The sequence below is a fragment of the Neofelis nebulosa genome, chromosome 10 (assembly GCF_028018385.1).
Source record: "Neofelis nebulosa isolate mNeoNeb1 chromosome 10, mNeoNeb1.pri, whole genome shotgun sequence".
NCBI lineage: Eukaryota > Metazoa > Chordata > Mammalia > Carnivora > Felidae > Neofelis > Neofelis nebulosa.
Window position 1 is genome coordinate 108,678,168 of NC_080791.1, and position 18,334 is coordinate 108,696,501.

Sequence of the window (18,334 nt, forward strand, 5' to 3'; positions counted from 1 at the left end):
AAAGGACTTCATTACTCAGGGCACAGTAAACAGTGTGATCATGAGCCTATTGACATTAGTCCCCTTGTCCCTAAGTCCCACGGAGGTGGCATCAATGGGCCAGATAGATGTCTACACACAGTGGGTTGCACTAGGGAGAGGACTCTAAATTTAGAGAACCCAAATCTTTTCTTTTTTTTAATATATATATATTTTTTGTCAAGTTAGCTAATTTATAGCATATACAGTGTACTCTTGGCATCGGGAGTAGATTCCTGTGATTGATCACTTACATACAACACACAGTGCTCATCCCGACAAGTGCCCCCCTCAGTGCCCATCACCCATTTTCCCTGCCTCCACCCCCATCATCCCTCAGTTTGTTCTCTGTACCTAAGAGTCTCTCTTTTCTATTTATTTATTTATCTATTTATCTATTTATTTATTTATCTATCTATTTATTTATTTATTTATTTATTTATTTATTTAATTTATTTACATCCAAGTTTGTTAGCATACAGTACAACAATGATTTCAGGAGTAGATTCCTTAATACCCCTGACCCATTTAGCCCATCCCCCCTCCCAGAACCCCTCCAGCAACCTCTGTTTGTTCTCCATATTTAAGAGTCTCTCATGGTTCGTCCCCTCCCTGCTTTTATATTATTTTTGCTTCCTTTCCCTTATGTTCATCTGTTTTGTATTTTAAATTCCTCATATGAGTGAAGTCATATGATATTTGTCTTTCTCTGACTGACTGATTTTTCTTAGCATAATACCCTCCAGTTCCATCCACGTTGTTGCAAATGGCAAGATTTCATTCTTTTTGATTGCCAAGTAATACTTTAGTGTGTGTGTGTGTGTGTGTGTGTGTGTAGACCACATCTTCTTTATCTATTCATCTGTTGATGGACATTTAGGCTCTTTCCAATGTTATAGCACTGCTATAAACATTGGGGTGCATGTGGCCCTTTGAAACAGCACACCTGTATCCCTTGGATAAATACCTAGTGGTGTAATTGCTGGGTCGTAGAGTAGTTCTAGTTTTGATTTTTTGAGGAACCTCCATAACTTTTTTCCAGAGTGGCTGCACCAGCTTGTATTCCCACCAACAATGCAAAAGAGATCCTCTTTCTCCGCATCCTCGCCAACATCTGTTGTTGGCTGAGTTGTTAATGTGAGCCATTCTGACAGGTGCGAGGTGGTATCTCATTGTGGTTTTGATTTGTCTTTCCCTGATGAGTGATACTGATCATTTTTCATGTGTCAGTTGGCCATCTGGAGGTCTTCTTTAGAGAAGTGTTTATTCATGTCTTTTGCCCATTTCTTCACTGGATTATTTGTTTTTTGGGTGTTGAGTTCGATAAGTTCTTTGTAGATTTTGGATACTAACCCTTTATCTGATATGTCATTTGCAAATACCTTCTCCCATTCCGTCGGTTGCCTTTTAGTTTTGCTGATTGTTTCCTTCTCTGGCAGAAGCTTTTTGTTTTGATGAGGTCCCCATAGTTCATTTTTGCTTTTGTTTCCCTTGCCTCCAGAGACATGTTGAGTAAGAAGTTGCTGCAGCTGAGGTCAAAGAGGTTTTTGCCTGCTTTCTCCTCTAGGATTTTGATGGCTTCCTGTCTTACATTTAGGTCTTTCATCCATTTTAGGTTTATTTTTGTGCATGGTGTAAGAAAGTGGTCCAGGTTCATTTTTCTGGATGTCACTGTCCAGTAAGAAAGTGGTCCAGGTTCATTTTTCTGGATGTCACTGTCCAGTAAGAAAGTGGTCCAGGTTCATTTTTCTGGATGTCACTGTCCAGTAAGAAAGTGGTCCAGGTTCATTTTTCTGGATGTCACTGTCCAGTTTTCCCAGCACCACTTGCTGAAGAGACTGTCTTTATTCTATTGAATATTCTTTCCTGCTTTATCAAAGATTAGTTGGTGTACTTAAGAGTCTCTTATAGTTTGCCTCCCTCTCTGTTTGTAACTTTTTTTCCCTTCCCTTCCCCCATGGTCTTCTGTTAAGTTTCTCAAATTCCACATATGAGTGAAAACATATGGTATCTTTCTCTGACTGGCTTACCTCACTTAGCACAATACCCTCCAGTTCCATCCACGTTGTTGCAAATGGCAAGATTTCATTCTTTTTCATTGCCAAGTAGTATTCCAGTATGTGTGTGTGTGTGTGTGTGTGTGTGTGTGTGTGTGTACATACACATCTTTATGAACCCACATCTTTTGTTTAAAAAAATTTTTTTAACGTTTATTTATTACTGAGAGACAGACAGACACAGAGTGTGAGCAGGGGAGGGGTAGAGAGAGGGGAGACACAGAATCCAAAGTAGGCTCCAGGCTCTGAACTGTCAGCACAGAGCCCGACGCGGGGCTCAAACTCATGAACTGTGAGATCATAACCTGAGCCGAAGTTGGTCGCCCAACCAACTGAGCCACCCAGTCGCCCATGAACCCACATCTTTTCTAATGGCCAGCAAGCATGTCTGCCCTTTGCTCTGGAGGAGACATTGTTTCCATCTTCTCTTCCATGGCTGCTCACTGTACCAACATCTTTGAGAGGAGTCCAGGACAAGGGAGATAGTCCCTCTCTTGCAAAATGTGAAGAAACTTAAGAGACTCCCGGAGAACTATTTTGCAATAATAACCAATCCTCATTTCTGAACTTTGATTTTGGCAGATTTTCCCATGAGGGTACCACATCATCAGTAAATCTGATCAACAGAGTCTGGGACCAAATCTGTTCAATTTGTCACACACAGCATTATGTAAGGCTTCTCTCAACAGGAATTGAAGCAGCAGAATGAGGTCAATTTATAGTACTGACCTCAACCTCAACCATGCCCCTCAGGGTCCTAGTTCAACAAATTCATTAAGCATCAGATCTCCCTTAAAGAGCGAGGTTGCAGGGTGACCAGTTAAGCACCCAACTCTTGATCTCAGTTCAGGTCTTTTTTTTTTTTTTTAATGTTTAATTATTTTTGAAAGAGAGAGACAGAGTGTGAGTGGGGAGGGGCAGAGAGAGAGGGAGACACAGAATCTGAAGCAGGCTCCAGGCTCCGAGCCATCAGCACAGAGCCCGATGTGGGGCTCGAACTCATGAACCGTGAGATCATGATCTGAGCTGAAGTTGGATGCTTAACTGAATGAGCTACCCAAGCGTCCCCCAGTTCAGGTCTTGATCTCAGGGTCTTGAGTTCAAGCCCCACATGGGACTCTGTGCTGGGTGTGAAACCTACTTTAAAAAAAAAAAAAAAGGCGGGGTGGGGGTGGTTGCTTGCTTCTAGGTATCAACCTTTCCGCTTGACCAGAAGTGTTAACCCAGGTAGGTATAGCAGAATATATTACGATTGCATGGACTCTGCCCCGGCTGGCAAGGAAGAAGTCCAGGGAAATTCTATCATCCATAGCAACACGAGGTAGTGAATTAAAACTCTCCTAAAAGATTTCTAGGCCAAGGTGGTGCCACTGATCACTTCAACTAAAGTCGGATAAATTAAAAAAAAAAATTTTTTTTAACGTTTTTATTTTTGAGAAAGTGAGACACAGAGCATGAGCGGGGGAGGAGAGAGAAAGAGGGAGACACAGAATCCGAAGCCAGCTCCAGGCTCTGAGCTGTCAGCACAGAGCCCGATGCGGGGCTCGAACTCATGGACCGCGAGATCATGACCTGAGCCGAAGTCGGACACTTAACCGATTGAGCCACCCAGGCGCCCCAGAATGTTGGATAAATTTGAAGTCATCCTGTTTTCAAGAAAGAGGCAAGTTAACATTTAACTTCCACACAAGTCGTGCAGTCTCAAGGATCCACATGGTGCTTCTGGGAAGAAACCTAACCCCCCCCCCCCCCCCGCCAAGTGGGACCTGCCTCGGTTGGGGGCACAACTGACGGCGCCTCCAATGTGGCTTCTCCGCACGCTAGTCGCCTTAGAGTGCCCAGTCCAAGTCAAATAATGGAGTCTAGTCTTTGTTTTCGGAGGGACTGATTGAGGGCCCAACCTCTCTGGGTTGCCCTTGCCACCAGCCAGATGGCATTCATCTACCCCAGGGAATGTCTGAGTGATGACGGCTACAGGCTTGGGGATGAGGAAGACACCTGGAGGTGCTGGTGTTGGCAGGTGTTCTATGTGGGAAGCAGAGGAGCCGAGGCCACCCTCTGCTGCTCCCGGTCTCTCAGCTTAAGCGGAATGGCAATCAAAGCAAGGTCAGAGCTGTCGAGTGGACGATAACAGACCCAGCAGGCAGTTAAGTTTAAGGCACTCGTGACAGTTTGCGTGCATTGGACCAGGATGTTTTCCTTAGTAAGGGAGGCTCCAGGTGCCTTGGAAAGACAAAGATCACTAATGTCTCTCTCTCCCTCATGGCTCCTGTGTCTGAAGTGCTCCCTCCGAGCTGCCCAGGCGGTTGTTTCACTTCCATTGTTACAAAATCAATCTGTTCTGTTCCAGTAGCCAGAACGTCACCTTTTTCCAATCATTCCCTACTGACATCTTTCATCTGGAAGGGTCTGGTGCAAGAAGGACAAGGACATTTAAAAAAAATTTTTTTTAACGTTTTCATTTTTGAGAAGTGAGAGAGCATGAGCAGGGGAGGAGAGAGAGAGAGGGAGGCACAGAATCTGAAGCAGGCTCCAACCTCTGAGCTGTCAGCACAGAGTCCGACATGGGGCTCGAACTCAACAGACCATGAGATCGTGACCTGAGCCGAAGTCGGATGCTTAACTGAGCCACCCGGGTGCCCCTGACAGGGACATTTTTATAAAACTTACAGGGACTCATTAGGTCCCCCAGTCTACATTTGGGCCACTTCTGAGGACTCAAAGAGAGAACACTCCAGTTGTTTTCACGATCCAGGACCACATCTGTCCAACAAGAGAACCTAGGTGGTTGAACCACAATTCAGTGTAAATCTCGTAGGTCCCCTTTGAGCTGCCACCGAGGAAATGCAGCAACCAGGCTGGGGCTAGTGTTAGGGGAAACAGAATCATGTATTTTTTTGTTTTCTAGAGATTTTACACCAAACATGGGGCTTGAACTCACAACCCTGAGATCAAGAGTCGCCTGCTGTACCAACTGAGCCAGCCAGGTGCCCCAGTGACTTTTTAAAACTGGTCTATCTAAACCCCACCCCTCTCATCCTGATCATTACAAAGGACATAGCCAAGAGGAGATGGTCCCATCCTGGGGACAACCACATTCAGTGACTGAACTGCTGTACTGAGTTGTGTGGACCGGGGGGAGGGCCAGAAATATTTTTGAGTTTATTATTTCTTTAAGTAAACTCTACCCCCAACGTGGGGCTTGAACTCCCCACCCCAAGATCAAGAGTTGCATGTTTTTTGAGTTTAGTTTTGAGGAAACTACTTCAACACTCAACAGTGCCACCTGCCTGCGGATGATGGCATGAAAGGGCCACCAAATCCCTAGACCATCAGCCCCTTGTTGCGTGGCTTTGGGGATACCAGTTGCACTGTTCCTACGCTACAAATCATCCAGAAAGTAAAATGCACAGATGAGTCTCAAGAACCACAATGATGTGGCCAAAGCTGCCTGGCTGGACTGGCACAGCACCACCGTACCCTGAAAAAGGCACCGCCGATAGCCCCAAGAGGGAGTGAAAGGTTCTATGTAGTCAATTCCCCCCGAGAGAACAGGGGCAACACTACCTACGCTGTGGCCTCCCTAGTCGTAGGACACACAGATGAACGTTCGGCAGGAGTCACAAGTTTGGCAGGGAGTGGTGGCCTCTGTACCAGAAGCCTAGAATCTTCTCCTTTGTGCCCACTCTATGGTGGTGGACGTGTTGCGTATGATGAAAGACCCAGGAAGAAAGGGAGACAACCTGGGTGATGCAGGACCGATCAACAGCTTGATTCTTGCCAGTCTCGTTAGAGAATGGCCCATGGCGTGGGCAGCTACGTGAGCGATCTGTATTGAGCAGCCGTGGTTTGTTTCCACAGTTAGCCGAAAGCATTGCCATGCGAAGCCCCCTATTGGCCGGCAGGGTTACTATCACTGGCATTGACCTCACGTGTGGGGACTCCCTGACCTAGCAACCACAGCCACATTGCTTTCTGGCTGCAGCTGCCAGGTTCATACCCTTTGGCCAACCTGGGCCTGAGCTGGTCAGTCCAGCAAAAGGTTTGTCAATTTTGTTGATCTTTTCAATGAACTAATATGTAGGTTAGTTGATTTTTCTCTAATCTTTACTGTAGCTTTTCTTTTGCTTGCTTTGGGTTTAGCTTATTCTTCTTTCTCTATTTTCTTTAAAAAAATTTTTTTTAATGTTTATTTATATTTGAGAGAGAGAGAGAGAGAGGAAAACGCAAGTTGGGGAGGAACAGAGAGAGGGAGACACAGAATGCGAAGCAGGCTCCAGGCCCAGAGCTGTCAGCACAGAGCCTGACGCGGGGCTCGAACTCAGGAGCCGTGAGATCATGACCTGAGCTCAAGTCGGACGCTTAACCGACTGAGCCACCCTCTTTTTCTATTTTCTTAATGTGGAAGTTTAAGCTATTGATTTTAGATCTTTTTTTTTTCTTTTTAAATTGAAGGTTTTAGGGGTGCCTGGGTGGCTCAGTGGGTTAAGCGTCTGACTTTGGTTCAGGTCATGATCTCACGGCTCCTGAGTTCGAGCCCCGCATCAGGCTCTGTGCTGACAGCTCAGAGCCTGGAGCCTGCTTCAGATTCTGTGTCTCCCTCTCTCTCTGCCCCTCCCCTGCCTGCATCCTCTCTCTTTCTCTCTCTCTCAAAAATAAATAAGCATTTAAAAATTTAAAAAAATAAGATTTTAGAACTATAAATTTCCTTCTAAGCAGTGCTTTGACTGTATCTCGTAAGTTTTGGTATGTCGTGTTTTTGTTTTCATAAATCTTAAAGTAGTTTCTAATTTCTCATGTTATTTTTTCCATGTGATTTCTTCTATGACTCATTGGTCATTTTAGAGTCTGCTGTTTAATTTCTACGTATTTGTGAATTTCCTAAATTTCCTTCTGTTATTGAAAACTTCATTACATTGTGGTCTGAGAACTTACTCTGTATGATTTCAACCCTTTTGAATTTACTGAGACTTGTTTTATGGTTTACCACATGGTCTCTTCTGGAGAACGTTCCATACATACTTGAGAAGAATATGCATTCTGCTATTGTTGGGTGGAATATTCTATAGATGTCTGTCAGTACTTGGGCTTGACTTGCACGTCTGTGACTTTTATTTTTTTTTTTCAACGTTTTTTTTTTTTTTATTTATTTTTGGGACAGAGAGAGACAGAGCATGAACGGGGGAGGGGCAGAGAGAGAGGGAGACGCAGAATCGGAAGCAGGCTCCAGGCTCCGAGCCATCAGCCCAGAGCCTGACGCGGGGCTCGAACTCACGGACCGCGAGATCGTGACCTGGCTGAAGTCGGACGCTTAACCGACTGCGCCACCCAGGCGCCCCTACACGTCTGTGACTTTTAAAGGAAACTACCTTGGTCGAGGCTCTTTCTGTCTCGTTGTGATAATAACATCTTGTTTTTTTCCTGGTTTTAATGTAAGGGCGAGGAGCATTTTCTAGGGCAGTGGAGCTGATCACAAAAATTTATCCAGATTTTTTTTGGCCACCTTTAGCAGCACTGTGAACCCATATTAAGACAACAAGAACCCAAAGAACAATCCATGCCTCATCTATGGTTTTCTAAGGGAGCTTGTCTGTCTCAAGAGAATCTCCCTGAGTGGGCTAAAGCTTCGATATAGCAGCTAGGACTCATTGGCAAAAAAAACAAAAACAGAAACAAAAACAAAAACAAAAAACTAAGCAAAGCTGAGACCTTTCATCATCATCTTGGCATGGGTATAAGATTCGCATGATAGGGGCACCTGGGTGGCTCAGTCGGTTGAGCGTCCGACTTCGGCTCAGGTCATAATCTCACAGTTTGTGGGTTCGAGCCCCGCGTCGGGCTCTGTGCTGACAGCCCGGAGCCTGCTTCGGATTCTGTGTCTCCTTCTCTCTCTTCCCCTCCCCGACTTGTGCTCTGTCTCTCTCTGTCTCTCAAAAATAAATAAAACATTAAAAAAATGTAAAAAAAAAAAAACAAAACAAGATTTGCATGATAGACTGTAGGAAGGACTGTGCTGTTAAGATGGTCCAGCTGTTACTGTCCTTCCTTAACAAGCATCCCATGTCCTTCTCCTCATCTCCCAAGTGAGCCAACAAAATTCTCATGGTTCATCTGACTTTGGTCCATGGTGGTAGTAAATTTCCCTCCCTTCACTGTTCACTGTGTATGTGCCGTCTGAAAGGGACTGGAAACTTCCGTATGCCCCAAATGAGTCTTAGGGCTGGTTGTTACAACGGGGCAGACCCGAGGCTGACTGCCGGGCTGTGGGCAATTACCCCTGCATCCCCCAGTCCCACCCAGAGGAGAGTTAGCAACAACCTGGGCAGCGTCTGGCAGCTGGCTTTGACCCTACCTTCAGGTACTCCACCTGCAACGACCTCCCTCACTCGTTCTCATGAACAGGAAAGGAAGTCGCAGGCCGTTTATTGACGGGTTGATTGTACGATTTGGTCAACCTGTGCGCTGCTGATTCCCTTGGCCTTCCCCTCAACATATGTTCATCAGCCCTTGAGGTCCTCATACTTCCTCTTACAGAAAACTGTGCTTCCGTCAGCACCTCATCCTCAGTGCCAGAACAGTCCAGAACTGTGAAAGGGTCTCTTATTATTTTTTTGTGTGTGTGTGCAATGTATGATATTTATTTATTTTTTAAAATTTTATATTTTTAAAAAATTTACATCCAAATTAGTTAGCATATAGGGCAACAACTGATTTCAGGAGTAGATTCCTTAGTGCCCGTGACCCATTTAGCCCATCCCCGCCTCCCACAACCCCTCCAGCAATCCTCTGTTCTCCATATTTATGAGTCTCTTCTGTTTTGTCCCCCTCCCTGTTTTCATATTATTTTTGTTTCCCTTCCCTGATGTTCATCTGTTTTGTCTCTTAAAGTCCTCATATGAGTGAAGTCATATGATTTTTGTCTTTGTCTGACTAATTTCACTTAGCATAATACCCTCCAGTTCCATCCACGTAGTTGCAAATGGCAAGATTTCATTCTCTTTGATTGCCAAGTAATACTCCCTTGTATAGATATACCACATCTTTATCCATTCATCCATCGGTGGACATTTGGGCTCTTTCCATACTTTGGCTGTTGTCGATCGTGCTGCTATAAACACGGGGGTGCATGTGTCCCTTCGAAACAGCACACCTGTATGCCATAGGGTCTCTCATTTCACCCTACTTTCAAATAAACAAGGTGACACAATTTCAGGGATACTGGCAGAAGACCTGAGACTTCTGGGCCAGAGACATAAAGGACTTCATTACCGCACAGCACGCGTTATGAACACGAGAATACTTGTCACTTCCCCTTACCCTCAGGTCTCACCAGCACAATGCAGGTGGACTCATATGGATGCCTACACACAGGGCGAGTTGTGTCACAGTAGAGGAACCCTGAGCTTGGGCCATCCAGGGATTTCATAACGGGCAGTAAGTATGTCCGCCCTTTGCTCTAGAGGGAGCCGCTATCTCTGTTGTCCAAGGTTGTTGACTATACAAACATCCTGGGAAAGACAGTTCAGAATAAAGGTAGTGTCTCTGCTCACGAAACCTGCATTCGTGCGAGAGGCTGGGAGACAACGGTCTCCTACCACCTCTCTCCTCACATCTCACTAAATCCCCACGGCGACCCTGCCAAGTAGGTGTAACTGACCCAGTTTCACAGATGAGGAGCTGGAAGTCCAGACAAGTGAAGGGAATTACTGCTGGTGACAGAGGCAGTAAGCGGCAGACCCAGGATCAAAGCCAGGCCTACCTGGTGCCCGACCTGTGCCTTGTCTACCCTCCTGCACAACTGGAGGCAGGGACGGGCTCTGAGGAGAGAGAGGTGATGAGAATCCCCTTGAGTAATGGGAGAGTGGGCTTGCAGGGAGAGTGGGAAGAGAGGAAGTGGGCCGGGAGCCAAATTCATAGGACCTTGGAGACTATAGTAAAGACTTTGGATTTTTGTCTAGGTATGATGGGGGGATGCCAGAGGATTTTGAGCAAAAGAGCGATATGACTTGATTTGTGTCTTTTTGTTCATGTCTATTTATTTTTGAGAGGGAGAGGAAGACAAAGTGGGAGCAGGGGAGGGGCGGAGAGGGAGGGAGACACAGAATCCGAAGCAGGCTCCAAGCTCTGAGCTGTCAGCACAGAGCCCGACGTGGGGCTTGAACTCACCAAGTGTGAGATCATGACCTGAGCCAAAGTCGGACGCTTAACCGACTGAGCCACCCAGGCGCACCCTGATTTATGTCTTAAAAGCATTTATTGTTGGGGCGCTTGGGTGGCTCAGTCAGTTGAGCATCCAACTTCGGTTCAGGTCACGATCTTACGGTTTGTGGGTTCAATTCCCACGTCGGGCTCTGTGCTGACAGCTCCGAGCCTGGAGCCTGCTTCAGATTCTGTGTCTCTCTCTTTCTCTGCCCCTCCCCCGCTCATGCGCCCTCTGTGTCTCAAAAATGAATAAAGGTTATAAAAAATTTTCAAGGCATTATTGTTTCCTGTTCTGTAGAATGGGGATAACAGTAGTACCTTCCGGATAAGGCTGTCATGAGGAGTAAACTAAAGGGATGAAACAGGAGGATGAATGTCAGGATCTTAGTTGGCTCCAGGAAGAATAAGCTGTTGAGGGGATACCGGCCATGCTGATGAGATGAGTTTAGGATGGGGCTGGGAGCTGAAGCGGTATGGACCTGGAGGGTCTGTGCATCCAGGTTAGAGTTCAAGAGTTCCTCTAGTCAGCCTGCGAGTCAAGAGCACTAATGCCCAGAAGCCTGCTGGTAAATGGAGAGAGTGAAGAGGGGCACAGAGCTCTCCAAGTAAGCAGGAGGCAGCAAGGGTCAGAAAATGGCAGTTCCGGGGAGTCTATGTAGAAAGAAGATGGGGCCAAAAGGAGGGCACTCAGTCTCCAGGTAAGGTTGCAGAAGCACGTGCTGTGTAGCCAAAGAAGGAAGTTGCCGATTAGATGATGGGGGTCTAAATCCTAGCTCCTTCTCCTCTGCCCTGGGGTACAGTCTTAAGGCACTTCAGGCTGCACATCTGGGGACCACTGCCTGCCCCGTCTGGCTTCTCTAAATCTAATAAAGGAGAGAATGTATAAAGAAAAAGAACACAGAAGAGAGGGAAAAATCAAGACCAATGTTCAGGGAGCACTAGTAAAAAAAGAATATTACAGGTAGTTCAGGGAGCACTACCTAAAAAAGAATATTACAGTCATAACTATTAGGTCCCTCAGCCTCACCATCCAGCGGGAACCCCTCCGCAGCAGCTGGACCAGCTCTTGTGCCTGCCCAGTACAGCACTTCTCAGTCAGCCAGCGTTTTGAGGGCTTACACTTTTTTTTTTTAATGTTTATTTTTGAGAGAGAGACGGAGGGGGAGAGGGGAAGGGGCAGAGAGGGAGACACAGAATTTCAAGCAGGCTCCAGACTCAGCTGTCAGCACAGAGCCCGACGACGTGGGGCGGGAACCCACGAACTGTGAGATCATGACCTGAGCTGAAGTCAGTCCCACGCTTAACCTACTGAGCCACCCAGGCGCCCCATTGAGGGCTTAAACTTTAAAAAGAAGAGAAGGAAAGAAAAAAAGGAAGGAAGGAAGGAAGGTAGGTTACGGGCGGAGTTTGCATTAGTCGAAAGAAAAAAAGAAAAGAAAAGAAAAGAAAGAAAGAGAAAGAGAAAGAAAAAGAAAAGTTAGGGGCGGTCATTGCATCAGTCAAAGAAAGAAAGAGAAAGAAAGAAAGAAAGAAAGAAAGAAAGAAAGAAAGAAAGAAAGAAAGAAAGAGAGAGAGAGAGAAAGAGTCAGGGGCGGACTTTGCATCAGAGAGAGAGAGAGAGAGAGAGAGAGAGAGTCAGGGGCGGACTTTGCATCAGTCCCAGGCCTTGGGGCTAAGGGGTCGGCAGATCGGGACTCCGAACAGGCAGAAAGGGGTGGGAGTGTCTTGAAACAGGCTGAAAGGAATAGAAAGGGAGACCGATCCCCGCCTGGCCTGCCTTCTGAAGTGAGAAGTACTGAGGCCCGAGGAGGCTCGACGCGCGCGCAGGGGGCCACTAGTTACCATCAAGTGTGTTGTGACGACACTGCCCGGCCTGCCGGTGGGACCGGTGCGGAAAGGGAAGCCCTAGGGCAGGTGGAGGCCAGCGGGGATTTCACCAGCCAAGTGGTCTTCTTCATCTGCGACGGGTAAGACAGGCGACCCCGCACACCCACCACTTTCCGGCCCTGCGACCCGAGCGGCGTTACCCCGGGGACTCCCCTCCTGCGGCCCCACCAGCCCAACGTTCGCAGACCCGGTTCCGGATGCGGGGCTCGCCAGCAGGCCGGCGTCGCCGGCAGCAGCCACGCCCCACTCCTGGCATGTTGACGTCTGCGGGGTGCCGTTTCCGCCCTCATCCTAGGAGGGAGTGAAGGGGGCGGAGCCGGGTGGAAAGCGCGCTGCTTGTACGTCACTTCCGGTGAGCCTAGTGGCGACAACGGCAACATGGCCCTGAACGGCGCTGGTGAGGACTTGGGCTGCGGGGGCCTGTGGTTGCGGGATATAGGAGGCAACCCGCTCGGGCAAGACCTCTCTGTCTCTTGTGACTCTCTTCCGCCAGAAGTCGACGATTTCTCCTGGGAGCCCCCAACCGAAGCGGAGACGAAGGTTCTGCAAGCGCGACGGGAGCGACAGGATCGCATCTCCAGACTCATGGGCGACTACCTGCTGCGTGGTTACCGCATGCTGGGCGAGACGTGCGCGGACTGCGGGGTGAGGAGACTCGGGACGTGGGATCGGGGATGGGGCCGCGGACCAGGCCTCCACGGCCCTTCCTCAACTCTCCCCCCTGGATTCCATGGCCTTGCGTCTCACCCCTGCCCCCGTACTTTCTGCTTCTAGACGATCCTCCTCCAAGACAAACAGCGGAAAATCTACTGCGTGGCTTGTCAGGAGCTCGACTCAGACGTGGATAAAGATAATCCGGGTGAGGGGGTCGAGTGTGCTTGGTGGAGAACATGCGTGCTAATAGAAGCCCCGGAACAGTAGGTTTGGGAGGTGACAGTGGAGTTTGCGGGTGGGGCGGAGGTAAGGTGCTTTCTCCTTTCGGCTCTAGAAAGGACCATTCGTTCAGTGAGAGCACTAAACACCTACTTTGTGCCAGACACTGTGAAGAGTCTGAGCGCCATCGGGCACGGTCCTGATGGGAGAGATGAATCAAGGGCACGAATAACTTCGACACAAAGAAGAAAATGGATGCGTTACCTAATAGAGGGGTTAGGAAAAACATCTCAAGCATAGAAAGAGCAGAGCAGTAAAGAGTAAGGAGGTGGCTCAGGGCCGAGAGGGGACAGGCGTCCTGACCATTTCACCCACTTTCTCCTTTTTTTAGCTCTGAACGCCCAGGCTGCCCTCTCCCAAGCTCGGGAACACCAGCTTGCCTCTGCCTCGGAGCTCCCCTTGGGCTCCCGGCCAGCCCCTCAGCCCCCAGTACCCCGTCCAGAGCACTGTGAGGGAGCTGCAGCAGGGCTCAAGGCAGCCCAGGGGCCACCCCCTCCTGCTGGGCCTCCAAATGCAGACGTCCTGGCCTGCACACAGGAGGCCCTCCTGCAGAAGCTGACCTGGGCCTCAGCTGAGCTGGGCTCTAGCACCTCCCTGGAGACTAGCATCCAGCTGTGTAGCCTAATCCGAGCTTGTGCTGAGGCTCTGCGCAGCCTGCGGCAGCTTCAACACTAAGAGGCCCCTCCTGAGAAAAACCCTCTAGAAAAACAGCTGTCCTCTCGTGTGGTTTGTTCTTTTCTTGGTTCTGAGTTGCATGCCAGCCCCGGCTCCATGAGCCTTTTCCCTGCCTTTGGCCTCTTACCCTACTACTGTCTGCTCTTCCTGATGCCCTGAGAGATTCGTTGGGCTTGTCTCTGCTTGGTTTCCCCGCCCAGAAGGAGGGAAGAGGGAGAGGACTATGTGATACTTTCTTTCTGAGGAGGAGGCCAAAGCCTCTTCAAAAGCCGAAGGAAGAGGGGTGGTCCTCTCCGCACCCCTGCAGCCTCCTCAGCCATCCAGTGCTCATTTCCCATCCTCCAGTGACATTTGGGGGTTCCAGGCCCCTTTGGCATCTTCTCCTTCCCCTGAGTATTCTGGTATCATCATCCTGACCCACCTCATGCCCAGCCCAGGTACTCAGACACTTGACAGGACGTCAGGGACCAAGTACGGACTTACCCAAGTCTCCCGACCGCCCCAGCCCCCTCGTTTTGGATCCTTTCCCTTGGGAGTTATAATTGGGCAGAATGATTAAACACATTGTTGTGGGGGGAGCAAAAAAGAACCACGAAGGGACCGCGTGCGCCGCTTTTGGTCACCCCCACCCCTTTTCGGGCTCCCGTTCAGTGGATGCCCCGTTCCGTTTTCTCAGCTTTTCGAGATGTGGTCCCACCACCATAGCCCTTTTAAGGGAGGCCCCGCCCGTGCGAAGGGGGTGGGGCAGGGGCGGAGTCGGAGGAGTCGGGGAAGGAACAAAGCGCGGCCTGCGGGCGGCGGCTGGGCTCGGCCGGCTGGGCCGCGCGGTGCGGGGCCTGCGGGCGGCGGCCCGGGCGCAGCGTTGAGGGGAAGCAGGCCGCAGCGGGGTCCGCGCCGGCCGGGCCATGAATGGGCTGCCCTCGGCCGAGGCGCCGGGTGGCGCTGGCTGCGCCCTAGCCGGGCTCCCTCCGCTGCCGCGCGGCCTCAGCGGTCTCCTCAACGCAAGCGGGGGCTCGTGGCGGGAGCTAGAGCGCGTCTACAGCCAGCGCAGCCGCATCCACGACGAGCTGAGCCGCGCCGCCCGCGTCCCAGATGGGCCCCGCTACGCTTCGGGCGCCACCAGCGCGGGACCCGCCGCCGGTCTCCCCGGTCCGCGTCGTCCTGTCAATCTCGACTCAGCACTAGCAGCGCTGCGCAAGGAGATGGTGAGTAGCTGGGCCCCGGACCTACTGGGCGGGGGTCTGCCACTGAGCGTGAGGGTCCGGGGCGGGGCGGCGGGCAGAGGCACGGAACGGGGAACGCATAGCTTGCGTCTCAAGATCTACAGAAGCTAGCTGGGTCAGAGGGGATATGGTAACAATAATTATAGTTACTGTTTATGGCACTAGTTACCATGTATTTTTAAGAGCTTTACTCGTGTTACTTCATTCCATCCTGCTAGATAAACGTTATCCCCATGTTACAGATGAGGGTCAGTGACTTGCCTAAAGATTCATAGCTTGCAGGTGGCATCTGATGTCCACAAACTTTGTGCTTAGAGAGGTGCAGGAAGATTGGCTAGGGCAGAGGGTGGCCTGGACCCCAACCCCAGCCCACCCTCAGTCTTTTGCAGGTGGGGCTGCGGCAGCTGGACATGTCCCTGCTGTGCCAGCTGTGGGGCTTGTACGAGTCAATCCAAGACTATAAGCACCTGTGCCAAGACTTGAGCCTGTGCCAGGACCTGTCATCCTCCCTGCATTCAGACAGCTCCTATCCACCTGATGCTGGCCTATCTGATGACGATGAACCTCCTGATGCCAGCCTGCCCCCGGACCCGCCACCCCTCACTGTGCCCCAGACACACAATGCCCGTGACCAGTGGCTGCAGGACGCCTTCCACATCAGCCTCTGAAGAGCTGGGGGTGGGGGGAATATGCACCCATGCAGAAGGCTCAAAAACTCACCCGTAGTAAGTACTCAGACTTCTAGTGCCTGCTTTCCCCCATACCACCTCACTTTATAGGAAGGCAAGGCTTGGGCCCCTCAGAGGCAAAATTGCCAACCCTCTCTCTCCTGACTCTGGTTAGCTGGCACTGGGGCAGGCACCTGGCCTACAAGCCTTTGCCCATGGCACTGGACCTCCACTTCTGCCACACGTGTGCACCCCAGCTTGGCCAACCTTCAGTCTGGTGGTGGGGCCCAAAGCATCTGGCACTCCCCTTAGCGTCTCTGGGATTGGGATGAGTGCCTGGTTCCCATCACCTTTTCACCTTTTGACCTTTTGCTGCTACTGGCAGCTGCTGGCTCAGGGGCATCCCACCTCTGGTCCCTGGGTTCCACTGCTCTAGACCAGGGCATCCCCATTCCTGCACCCACCCACGGCCAGGAGGGCCAAGGCTCCATGCTGGATATTTAAGTTTAGGGGCCAGACTCCTGGGCACGGAGGTAAATAAATACTCTCTCAGCGTTCTTGTGTTCTGACTGCCTGGCTCTGCGGCTGGAAGATAGCGGTGTTTCTGGCAAGTGCGGCCCCGCGCTTCGCCGGCAGATGGCGCCCAAGACCCCCGAGTGGAAGAAAGGCTGGCCGGTGATGGAATGCGAAACCTCCTTCCACCGACGGGGTTGGGGAGCTGGCCAAGCTGGTCCCGCGGTTCTGCGACGGCTGGCGAGGAACTTCCCCTCTCTGGCCGGACATCTAGGAGTCCAGTCCCTCTCCCCCCCGCCTCGCTTTGGTCCTTCCTGGCCGGCTGGGAAGGAAGGAGAAGGAGCCGCCTATCTTGAGAGAAACTTTCCACCCCGAGTGGGGGCGGAGTTGGGCGGCACAGGAAATGGGTGGGCCTGAGCCAGCGGGCCTAGGGGCCCCTCGGCAGGAGAAGGGAAGACGCCTCCAGGAAGGGCCTGGGAGTTAGTGAGTGCTCTTTGGGTGGAAGGAAACAGCTGCAGAAGCCGAATGGGGTGAAGTTGCGTTGGCCCAGGCCTCCGTAGAGGCCACGCAAGCCCTGGAGGGGAGCTGGGGGCAGGGCCCCGGGCTTCCGTGCATAAGACCCAGCTCTGGTGAGGGGCGATTGGGTGCCAGATACTCCCATTCCGCGCTTACAGGCTGCCTAGCCCCCCATCGCACTTGGAACCTTTAGAGTTATATGTAAAGGGCTTTCTCTTACAGAAGAAACCGAGACCGCACTGCTGGGTCTGGGAGCCAAACCCAAACCCAGGTGTCAGGCTCGCTGGAGGAAGCCTGCACAATTGGGTATGGTGCGTGCTCAGACCTCCAGGCACACACATAACACCCCCATAACTTCCTGAGATGAAAAACAGAGGACCTCGAAATTGCACAGCTTAGGTTTACAGATTGGTCACCCCCACACCCTGCTGTACGGTCCCTTGCCTCCTGGACACAAAGGCAGGCACTCCTGGCAGATCAGTTATCCTGTTCAAACCGAGTATTTACTAAGCACCAGACTGTAGTCCATTCACAAGCCTTGCAGAGTGCAAGCAGGGAGGGAAAGAGACTGATGCGCTGTCCCGGGGCAGTTCTCTAACTTGGCCTGATACCTGCAGGTGCTCCTTACCATGCAGGTAGGCGATAAGAGTTCTAATCTAGGTGTGAACAGGGCGGTTAATGCCTGGGGCAGGCTTCTTAGGGCAGGGAGAGTAAACTCATTTGTGCGTGCACACACACACTTTCCAGTCTGTGATAACGGGTTCCATTTATTTGTTTTAAGTTTATTTATTTTGAGAGAGCCAGCGGCAGTGTGAGCAGGGGAGGGGAGGGGAGGAAGAGAGAGAGTGAGAGAGAATCCCAAGCAGGCTCCATGCTGCCAGTGCAGAGCCAGACACGGAACTTGAACTCACGAAGCATGAGATCGGGACTGAGTTGAAACCAAGAGTCGGACTTTGAACCGACTGAGCCACACAGGTGCCCCAGGTAGCGGATTCCATTTAATAAGACCTCAGAATATCAGCCAGTCTCCGTACTAAATGCTTCCCAGGATTTCATATTCTCAGTGACTATGTAAGAGGCAGAACTATAATTATCCCTACTTAACAGAGGTAGAAACTGAGGCTCAGAGTGTTGGTGCTTTGCCCAAGGTCACACACTTGTTGGAAGTCAGCTGTTTGTGTGATGTTGGGGCTATCTTCCCACTTGCCAGCTAAGGAGTCAGGTTCTGAGACTGGCAAATGGGTGCTGCCCACAGGTAGGGCCACCCAGGTTGACCCCTGACTCTGCTCCTTCCTACTTAGGTTAAGACTTAGGTGGCAGCAGAAGTCCGCCACCCGTGTCGAGGGCAGTTGGCTCTGGCCCAGGTTCTCAGTGTTGACCTGAGCAAGTCTGTTCTTCCCGGGTCTCTGTTTCCACCACCTGTGAAATGGGGCCAACAGTACATACCTCCCAGGGCTGCGGGCAGGAAGGGTGGCGGCCGGGGCAATGCTCGAGAGGGCGGCACCAAGTTGTCGGTTGCTCTCTCCCCTGGCCCCCGCGTCCGCACCGCCTCGGCGCGCTGCGAGCCGGCGCTGCGTTCCGGGCGTCCCCCTCGGTACCCCTCCCCTCCCCGCCAACCGCGGTAGAGGCGCGAGGCCCCGGA

The 18,334-nt window shown here is 50.8% G+C and overlaps 2 protein-coding genes across 2 annotated transcripts; both read left to right on the top strand.

Annotated features, from left to right (window-relative positions):
• The first annotated feature begins 12,147 nt into the window (after positions 1-12,147).
• On the top strand, positions 12,148-13,807 carry ZNRD2 (zinc ribbon domain containing 2). The gene is made up of 4 exons (XM_058689668.1): positions 12,148-12,561; positions 12,658-12,809; positions 12,939-13,023; positions 13,429-13,807. Exons 1-4 carry the CDS (start codon positions 12,543-12,545, stop codon positions 13,770-13,772), a joined length of 600 nt encoding a protein of 199 aa, XP_058545651.1. The 5' UTR covers positions 12,148-12,542; the 3' UTR covers positions 13,773-13,807.
• A 23-nt stretch (positions 13,808-13,830) lies between these two features.
• On the top strand, positions 13,831-16,220 carry FAM89B (family with sequence similarity 89 member B). The gene is made up of 2 exons (XM_058689669.1): positions 13,831-14,977; positions 15,385-16,220. Exons 1-2 carry the CDS (start codon positions 14,678-14,680, stop codon positions 15,661-15,663), a joined length of 579 nt encoding a protein of 192 aa, XP_058545652.1. The 5' UTR covers positions 13,831-14,677; the 3' UTR covers positions 15,664-16,220.
• The last annotated feature ends 2,114 nt before the right edge of the window (positions 16,221-18,334 follow it).